Source organism: Mesoplodon mirus (assembly GCF_964341445.2).
Source record: "Mesoplodon mirus genome assembly, chromosome: 10".
Lineage (NCBI taxonomy): Eukaryota > Metazoa > Chordata > Mammalia > Artiodactyla > Ziphiidae > Mesoplodon > Mesoplodon mirus.
Genome location: NC_138986.1, coordinates 113,834 through 124,585, shown reverse-complemented (window position 1 = coordinate 124,585; position 10,752 = coordinate 113,834). Strand labels below are relative to the sequence as shown.

The 10,752-nt window shown below is 42.1% G+C and overlaps 1 protein-coding gene across 1 annotated transcript in view; it reads right to left on the bottom strand.

Annotated features, from left to right (window-relative positions):
* Positions 1-561: 561 nt before the first annotated feature.
* The window catches only part of PSMB1 (proteasome 20S subunit beta 1), a 17,799-nt gene continuing 7,608 nt past the window's right edge, over positions 562-10,752 (bottom strand). Inside the window, exons 4-6 of the mRNA XM_082633435.1 lie at positions 8,741-8,870; positions 1,888-1,994; positions 562-845 (exon numbers count right to left, since the gene is read on the bottom strand). Coding sequence (XP_082489561.1) covers positions 660-845; positions 1,888-1,994; positions 8,741-8,870 — 423 coding nt within the window. The 3' untranslated portion in view covers positions 562-659. The remainder of the gene's footprint in view (positions 846-1,887; positions 1,995-8,740; positions 8,871-10,752) is intronic.

The following is a 10,752-nucleotide window of genomic DNA, read 5'->3' as shown; positions in this document are numbered from 1 at the left end:
CTCCATCCCATTTTGATGAAGTCAAAATGCACTTAATAGTTCTAAAACAAAAACTCTATCGAAATTTAGGTATCAATTTTAACATTTCCAAAGTGTTTATAAAAATTATTCCAGATTTCTGGTTAAAGTCTGTTTAAAGGGCTATTTGCTTTTACAATTTTCTTCTATTCTGGTTGATTTAAAGATTTTCCTTCAAAACAGTCATTCCAGACTGTTTAACAATCCCAGGGATGATAAATCTTAACATATTCTATTTATATCCATTAATGTCTTAATAAAATTGAGATGGTTTAAAGGTAATCTGCCCTTCAAGGCAAGCTGGGTGGACTAAATAAATTCCAAACACTCTCTTCGTAAGATGGGCTGACTACCATAAGACGATAAGCTGATCAAAACAGTGCACTTTTCCAGACAGATGAAAGCTAAAAGATTTTGTATCCTTAAAATACAAAAATAGCTCTGGATGACAGAAAAATACAGGAAGAATGAAGAAAACGAAAGGAAAAAGAAATTCTACTTCCTAGTTCTGTCCTGGAAGAAAACAAGTCATAACAAAATAAGTGCTTGGGGTTTTATTCTTTAATAAAACAGATCAGTCCAACAGTTCCAAGGTACAAACCTAACCAGTTCTGAACTGATCAAGGACAGCGGCACAGGACTCAGTCCTTCCGCAGAGGCACAGTCTCCTCCCTGATGCCCTCCTTGGTCACGACGCAGATCCTGAGCGCGTCCCCAGTGTACACGTCCCTCTCGGCAGCAGAAATGAAGACATCTTTCACGAGCCGCATGGCTCTGTCCAAGGACAGTGGGACGTGCTCCACATTCTGCATGTTCTTAAAACCAACCTGATGGGACAGAAAACTTGGATGAGGCATCACGTGACCATACAAAGGCAGTCCAGTCTCCCCCAAAGCTTTCACACGTCTCAGGGTTCAGAATGAATACATCACGCAACCTTCAAATGTCCCTCAACTGAAATATTTCCAGCCCTGGCTGAATTACACATACCTAACACCCGGCAAATATCCACGGAGACAAAGCCCCTGCTCTTGAGAAGCACGCAGTAGAGGGGTGAACATAGGTAAGCAAACTATCGTTACAGAATCTGCTGAAACTAAGAAGAAAATAGAGGCAGGAGAGCCCCAAGCTGTCATAACTAAATCTCCTGGGAGAAGAAAAGAAAGGCTTCAGCAGAAAAGACATCTGAGTAGAGGAGTGCTAAAGGATAAACGAGTTAAAGGATGGAGTAACATTCCAGATGGAGGCTGTGGTATCTCCAAAGGGATGGAGATGGGAAGGCACGTCATTTCAAGGATCTGAGTGGAATATGGAGTGACAGGAGATGAGGCAGATAAGCAATAAGCAGAAGTAACTACATAACACATTTTAGACAAGCAAGGATGAAACAGGGAAGTAAGCTTGGAGGCAAAAAGGATGTTGGGAAATAAACACAATGATCCAGGCAAGACGCCAGGCAAGCCTGAACGTAGCCGGCAGTAACAGAAAAGGGGGCAAATTAAAAATATACTTGGAAATTAGAATACAAAATGAGGTGACACAGGAACGGTGAGATTGGGGGAGAAATGCATTTTCATGATTTCAGGTAAAAATGGCAAGAGGAGAACCAAAAACATGGACCAACCATTGTAGACAGAAGCGCCTTCAAAGCCGTGAGAACAGGGAAGAAGCTGGAGCCATGGAAGTGAGCGGCAGCAGGAGAACCAGTAGAACAGAGACAAGAAGGCTGGGTGGGGCAAATCAGCCCAGCAAGCTCAGCAGCTAATTACAAAAAAGCGTTGATTTCTGCACTCCCCTAAGCTAATGAAGAGAATGCAGAGAAAGGCACTTCGTGTGAATGCCACCACCCCCTGGACGCAGTCTTATTACCTGGTTGTCAAGCAGGGGCTGCAGCATGGCACTGGCTGAGCCTCCAGCCTTGAAGGAGTCTCTCTGGTAGGACCCCACCGGATCAAAGCTGTACACAGCTCCCTTCCCTTAAAGAAGAAAACAGTCTCCATAAGGATGCATCTTGACCACATTCCCAAATTGTGGTAAAAATAAATCTAATCAAAATGTGATAAAAAATGGACTATCAACCTGGCTAAAGTTTCAGAAGTGCAGCCTGCCCTTCCCCTCCCCTCCCCTTAGAATACAATCGGAGGCCCACCTGCCCACTCCTGTCCACTATGGCGTCTGCCACCAGGAGCTTCATGCTCTCTTCAAGCTACCATCACCGATTACCACGCCGTGGCTCCCACTATGTATGTGGTCTCACAGGTTCACTAGTTAACAATCACAGGTCCTGCTCTAAGTTCTGCACCAAACTCTTCACAACATTCCTAAAAAACTAACTGGTGTAGTTGCAGTATAGACACAAGTGTAAGATTTTCCTGGTGCTAAATGTGAGAAGCATAAAAAACTTACTGTGTATTTTTAAACTAATAGTAAGCACAGTCTTTAGCATCAGCACCATAAAAAAATCAATTTAATTAAGAAAAAATTCCAGGGACTTCCCTGGAATTCTCTGGAGCAATGGTTAAGAATCCACCTGCCAATGCAGGGGACATGGGTTCAATCCCTGCTCCGGGAAGATCCTACATGCCGCGGAGCAACTAAGTCCGAGCACCACAACTACTGAGCCTGCACTCTAGAGCCCGCAAGCCACAATTACTGAAGCCCACGCGCCTAGAGCCCATGCTCCGCAACAAGAGAAGCCACCGCAATGAGAAGCCCGCGCACCGCAACGAAGAGTAGCCCCTACTCGCCGCAACTAGAGAAAAAGTACGTACCCTATGACCCAGTAATAATTTCACTTACAGAATTAAGATTTACCTACAAGTAATGCTTACATAAACACACAAAGCAATATGTACAAGATCATTTCTGTATCTCTTACAGAGCAAAAATTTACAAGCAACCAAATCCATTAGCAGAAAATGGTATGTCATTATAGCAATGTGCAGACTGGGAAGAGGAAGACAGGTCTGTGGGACACATCCATAGGACAATGTAAAATAAAGAGCTCTGTGCTATGTAGAGTACAGTCCTATTTTTGTTTAAAGGCACTAAGTAAACTGTACACACATTTATATATACACACAAAACGTATGGAAAGATTAATAAGCAAACTGTAGTTACTCATCTTTGTGGGATTACAGACAAGAAAAGAAGGGAATCACTTTATATGCTTTGGTATTGAGTTTATTACAAAGAATACATGTCACTAATTTTTAAAAAGGCCTTTTAAAACAACTGTGTTCTGAGTGTGAGAAATTACAGATCATTTATCATTTATGCTGATTTTTTTTTTTTTTTTTTTTCGGTACGCGGGCCTCTCACTGTTGTGGCCTCTCCCGTTGCGGAGCAAAGGCTCCGGACGCACAGGCTCAGCGGCCATGGCTCACGGGCCCAGCCGCTCCGTGGCATGTGGGATCTTCCCAGACCGGGGCACGAACCCGTGTCCCCTGCATCGGCAGGAGGACTCTCAACCACTGCGCCACCAGGGAAGCCCGACACAACTGATTTTTAAAACACGTTATGCCGTAACTGAAACACTCCAGTAGTTACTCTGGGAGATGCGAGATAAGGATAATCTTCTTACTACCATGGACAACCGCCAACACCAACGTTAGGTGTGTGTATTTTTCCCACCGCAGAATTACGGAGATATAACCGTAACCCTAACCCGGCTGAGGAGGCTGCACCTGAAAGAACCTGGAGAAGTGCTCTGCTGGGAGCGAGCTTAGAACAAGAAACAAGGTCACAGCGAGCAATGCCACTAACTTCAACACATAAAGAAGCGCTATGAGGTATAAAGCCAAAAGAACAGCTGTATCGCTCATGAGGCCAATAGGCCACAGGTAAAATGAGGCTCAAAAGATTTACCCAAGGGTAAACCAATCTCAGAAAACCACACACAACAGCTTTGAGGAAAACAGAAGAGTGGAATATACCCAAGACCACAGCTTCAAAGACTCCCTTAGAAAAAGCAAGAGACATCTGTAACATGAGTGCAGAAGGCATGAATCTTGACTGTAAGTATAAAGTGATTTTCCTCATCAAAATAATTCTTAAAAAGTGCGATGATTTCAAAGTAAAAAATAAAATAAAACCAGACAAGTCCTAGAAAAAAACACAGGTAAGTCTTTGATGGGGAAGGCGTTTCTAACAAAGTTAAGACACTCAATACCATAAAGAAAAGATTGACAGATTTGTATGAAACTCAGAAACTTCTGTGTAGCTAAAGACACATCCCAAAAGGTCAGAGGCCAAGAACACTCTTGCACGGTATCTACCACATACATTACACAGGGTTAACACAGCTGTTCTTATAAATCAGTAAGAAAAAGACTAACCTGCGAATAAGGGAATAAGCAAACATTAACACATGGGTCAGTCTCCAAAGAAGAAATGAAAAGGGCAATAAACACGAAGACACCCAACCTCTATAAACAAAAAATACATATAAATTAAAACAACAAAGTATTTACTAGGAAACACGTAGAATGTGTTAAAATTCAGATACTGGTTAGGATGCAAAAACAGAACCAAAAAAACCCAAAACCAAAGAAGGTACTCACACCCCTGCTGGTGGAGTGCAGGAGGCCTCTTTCTGAAGGGCAAGCCCATGGTGTCAGCAGGATGCAAAACACAGAGATATCCTCTGACCCAGAAGCTTGACTTCTAGGAATTTTTTCCAGGGAGATAAGCTGGGTCGGAGAAATACACAAAATTGTATGTACAGGAGTTGTCATATTGTTTATATTAAGAAAACTGGAAACAACCTAAATAACCCTCAGAAGACTGGTGGGGAAACTATGGTGCCACTCTATCCCATATGTCAGCCTGAAATCATGATGCATGTCTTTATCCACCAGCATAAAACTACCTCAGTGATAATACATCCACTGTATAGTCCCAGAAAAACGTATAGACTACATCCTACTTATGTAGTGTACAAGCACGTATGCACACCAAGATATCTAAAAGCATGTTCGCTAGAAGTTGAATAGTAATTATCTCTAGGGACAGGCTTTGGGGGATTACTACTTTTACCTTTGTATCTTCCAGTACTATTTGACTTCTATAAGCATTATTGTTTTCATTACAGAAAAACTAAAGCCCTCATTAACTTAGGGAAAATTTTTTAAAAGAGGGCATGATTGCAACTGGAGAGGTAAGGGCACAGAGGTCAAAGTAGATAGCTGTTGACTGTGTGCTAAAGTCAGCTGTTGACCCAGTGTCCTGAGGGTCTCCACAGGAACAGAGCCCCACTTCCACCAACACAAAAGACAGGAAATAAAATCTCAAAACAGGGACTTCCCTGGTGGCTCAGTGGTTAAGAATCTGCCTGCCAATGCAGGGGACACGGGTTCAAGCCCTGGTCCAGGAAGATCCCACATGCCGTGGAGCAACTAAGCCTGTGCGCCACAACTACTGAACCTGCACTCTAGAGCCCACAAGCCACAGCTACTGAAGCCCACGCACCTAGAGCCCATGCTCCGCCACAAGAGATGACAACGCGATGAGAAGCCCGCACACCGCAACAAAGAATAGCCCCTGCTCGCTGCAACTAGAGAAAGCCTGCGCACAACAACAAAGACCCAACACAGCCAAAAATAAAAAAATTAAAAAAAATTAAAAATCTCAAAACTTCAGCAGAGGCTCTGGACTTGGAGGCACCAGGCTTAAGCATGGACAGGGTAAAAGGCAGGTACAAAAACAGAAGTGTTAAATGGAGAGCTGATGTGCTCCTTCAGTGCAGACCTTTATGACCAGATTTTGATTATCAATCTTCAGTACAAATGGGCAGCCAAAATTCAAAAGAAATTTGAAGGAAACCTCCAATGTAGAAGGCAGCAGCCAAAAATAAACAAGATGAAGAAAGCCATCTGAGGGATTCTCTGGTGGCACAGTAGTTAAGAATCTGCCTGCCAATGAAGGGGACAGGGGTTCATCCCTGGCCCAGGAAGATCTCTTCCCACATGCCGTGGAGCAACTAAGCCTGTGCACCACAACTACTGAGCCTGCGCTCTAGAGCCCGCGAGCCACAACTACTGAGCCCGAGTGCTACAGCTACTGAAGCCTGTGCGCCTAGAGCCCGTGCTCCACAACAAGAGAAGCCACAACGAGAAGCCCACGCACTGCAATGAAGAGTAGACCCCACTCACCGCAACTAGAGGAAGCCCGCGCACAGCAAAGACGACCCAACACAGCCAAAAATAAAAACAAATAAATAAAATTTTAAAAAAGGAATAAATTGTCTCAGTGGGTATATACATATTCCGAACTTATCAAATTATGCATTAAAAAAAAGCAATTGAGGCTTCCCTGGTGGCGCAGTGGTTGAGAGTCCGCCTGCCGATGCAGGGGACACGGGTTCATGCCCGGGTCCGGGAAGATCCCACGTGCTGTGGAGTGGCTGGGCCCGTGAGCCATGGCCGCTGAGCCTGTGCGTCCAGAGCCTGTGCTCCGCAACGGAAGAGGCCTCAACAGTGAGAGGCCTGCGTACCGCAAAAAAAAAAAAAAAAAAAAAAAAAAAAAAAAAAAAAAAAAAAAAAAAAAAAAAAAAAGCAATTGGATGAAATGCAGAGAACACAAGAAAACTTCAAATAAGTACGAAAAAAAATCTAGCAGTAACAGGATACTTAAAAATAAAGGAGCTAACAAATAAGAAAAAGCTCTTGGAAATTAATGATGGCAAAAACAGAAAGCTCAGTAAAGAATGAGGCACTGAAGTTGAGGAAATCTTCAGAGCAGAACAAAAAAATAAACAGGTGGACAACATGCAGGGGAAAAAATGAGAAACTATGGGATCATAACCCAGGTGGCTGTGGAGAAGGCAGGGTTGGGAGAGGAGGAGGAGAGGCAAGAGGAAGGTAGAGGAGACAAAATAAACGAGAAAGGACTCTGGACGAGGAGCCTCGCTGTAACCTTTCAGAACACCAGGATAAAGAAAAGACTCAAAAAACGAAGACTCAAAAAGGTCTCCTGTTCCTTTCTTCAGAAATTTCTCTAGAGATGCACACCACCAAACAAGGAAATAAACCAAGAAAGAGGAAAGCACGGGTGAAAGAGCCGAAGACTGTCCTGGGAAACACAAAAAGAAGGCAAAGGACTGCTTTACTACACACATAAATTCCTCTAAGGAATAAAAATCAAATCAAACCAGACAAGATTAGAGGGGGGGGAAAAAAGGTTAGAAACGCCTGAGAATACCACCAAAACAAGGAAGAGTGTAATCACGTGGAAATCAAAGAATAGGGCTCTGAAGTCAAACAGATCCAAGCCTTAGCTCTGCCATTCAGTACACATGAGGTTTCTCCAATTAGTCTGACGCTCAGAAAAACTCAAAGGACATTGTCTGGCCTGCTGAAATTCAATGGTAGCTATTATTAATATTGCTAAAATCAGAATTTATTAACCTGACATTCAAGTCAGACATAAATGAAGTCAAAAAAGGCACCAGAAGTGTCCAGCATGCTGGGTAAGGCAAGCTAACCTGTAGCTAGAATTTAATTACCCAGGTTAAGTGTAATTAATTTCTATGTACCATTTCTGTGCTTTATATTTTCTCTTAGTTTTCAAGCAAGTTTGAAAGCCTGAAAAAACTGTTGTCAACCTAATTTGTCTACATATAAACCATGGTAGGTAAAATGATCAGAATGCTCCCAGAGGTCACATAGAGGGGCAGAGGTGAGAGTGAGTGAGTGAGTGAGTGAGTGAGAGAGAGAGAGAGAGAACAAAGAAAAAACCCATGGAACAGAAACGGACAGGAGTAAAAACTAGAAAGGAGATGAGAAGAACCTGACTCCATCCTACCCAGAAACCTTCCCTCTCAGAAAGACAGACTTGTTTCAATGATACCCAAGACATTTCTGTAACTTCTTTGTACAATGGACTACTCTAAAAGGCAGCACAGATCTGTCCTGGGAGATTATATTTGATTTCTGGAAGCAACTAAAAGTCAATTCAAATCAGACCTGGTGAAAAACACTGCTGCCCTTTGATCCATGCTTTGGATCAAAAACAGCATGGAAATGTCAAGTAACAATGCTGATTTTCCCTGGCCCTCATGGTGCGACTCTGACAGAAAATCCAAGAGGGATTTTAAAAATGACCCAAAAACACTGGTGGAAATGCACTTCTTTAACACATTACTTTCAAAAAAACCTTTTGAGGTCACGTATGTTTGTCTTACTTAGAATCATACTTCGGTCAAGCTTCTCAAATCAGGTTTCTTTCTGTAAGATTAAAATGCTAAATATACTATCAAATTCATGCAAGATCTTGAGAAAATAGTGAAACAACTGACTGCCCAACATTCACTTAATACACCACTTGCTGTGTGTCTCTGGATAATCATTTATTTCCCTTTTAGCTTCAGTTTCTTTTTTTTTTTTTTTTCGGTACGCGGGCCTCTCACTGCTGTGGCCTCTCCCGTTGCGGAGCACAGGCTCCGGACGCGCAGGCTCAGCGGCCATGGCTCACGGGCCCAACCGCTCCGCTGCATGTGGGATCTTCCCAGACCGGGGCACGAACCCGTGTCCCCTGCATCGGCAGGCAGACTCTCAACCACTGCGCCACCAGGGAAGCCCTAGCTTCAGTTTCTTCACTGCTTTAATTATGAGAAAATGAAGTTGCTGGGCAACAGGGTATCCGGTTCTTTTCAACTCTGGTTGGAAACACACACATCTAAGAAATGCCACCCTATTCATCATCCAGAAGGAAAACATCCTACCTTCTTCATCGAGTCCCCCGATGATGTTGTACACATAGTAGGGAAAAAAGCGCCTAGAATACAGGATTGTAGACAGCATTGCAGCAATCGCCCCTGTCGTCATGGTCTTATTATTGGAATGTTTATACATCTGCAATTATTAACAAAAATAACAGGCATGTAGAGGCAGAATATATGAAAGCCTAGAACAATGAACAGTAAATTGAAAAGAATGAAAGCCTATCTTGGTGAAATGGGAAAGGATGTCTGTTTCTTTCATGATCAAACAACACAGTACTACTAAAATAAAATAATACTTTATTATGTCCTATCATTTTGGGGGGCTACAAACACTCCTATCAGAAAGAATGCTAAGTTTGCCCTCAGCTCTTTGGTTTGAAGACTACTTTCCATGCCATCCTTATCCCAGGCACTGCTAACTCAAGAGCAAATATACACAAACAGAGCATATGAGGCGACCTGGAGAGGATGTTCCAAATCCAGCTCTCCACTCTGCAAACAGACAGTGGTCAGGAAAGTCCATGGGCCAAGTTCAGCCCACCACTTGTTCCTATAAAGTTTTACTGGAACACAGTCTCGTTCATTCATTACATATTGTCTATGTCTGCTTTTGCACAAGGGCAGGGTTGAACAGTTGCCACAGAAACCAAATGGCTCATAAAGTTGAAGATATCTGCTATGCTAACTCCTGATCAGACTCAGATATAAGTCCCTCCCTTTGCAGAGTAGATACCTGTGAGATCTGAGGGCAGCACCCTTACTGTGTGTGAATACAGTACAGTGGTCTTGATCCTTAGAGCATCTACCATGGAGAACAGAAGTATCCAAAAGAGCATCTTATACAGTGATTTCCAATCTTAGATTTACTACATCCTTAGGCATCCCAAATTATCCAATAAAATAAACTTAAGTTCACCAATTTGTCAGCTACATCTCTAAAGAGAAACCTAAGAAGTACGATAAAATCAAACAATGACAAATACTGAAGAAAGATGAGAAATGAGCTACTTGGATAAATCAGTGTATAGAAACATTTTTTCCACAGTTATAAAGAAAATTCTTAATTTCATTTCAAAACCAAGCACCAACATTTATTCACCTCACCATTTACACAATAATATATGAAAGAAAAATTTCAAGGACTGTACATTGAGTTGAACTCACTGTTGCTTGTTTTATTTTATTAACAAAACACTACTCTCCATGTCATGTTTATTTTTGTCCTCTAAATGCCATTTATAAAATATGCATTAGGAGTCATACAAATACATCAATAAACATAAGTCACTAAAGCTTTCAATATAAATAGGTTTTAAGTAAATGTTAATAATTGATAAATAGTGAATGAAATCATTTCTACACATTCAAAAGGCAAGTATCAGTTAAACAAATTCATCACATACTCCAGTGACACCACTCATAATCTTAAGGGTTATTCACAAATAGGCAAAACAGAACGCGACCAACCCGGCTCATTTCTTCATGTAGCAGCTGGACTTACCAACTACTAATTAAAAAATTACGACACGTAGCCCACAAAATTAAATAAGAAAATTAACAGCATATAGTATTGACACTGTAAATATCAGCAGTTTAAAAAATGTCAGCAGGCTATAACTGATTAAGAAACAGAGCTATATTTCTGAATATTGACATACGGTGACTGAGAACCCTACTCCAACCCTATACTGTTACCAACTAAGAAAAGAGTAGTTACTGGTTATTATTACAGATAAAGCCCATCTTAGTACAGTCCAAATTACACCTATCCTATTCCCCCTGAAACTACCTGCAGCAAACACTGCTAATGCATACGGACAATAATCAGAATCCAGACGGGCCTCTGCTTTCCTCAGGTCAGCACTCCTTTGTTCTTTATGCCTCCCCAGCTCCCACAAAAGACATGCAGGCAATGTCAGCCTTTAAAAACTGTACAACAGCTTAGTCTGTCGCGTTCTTACTTCTTCCGAATACCACCCTTTTTGTCTCTTCCACCCTCACCCACCTTGCGT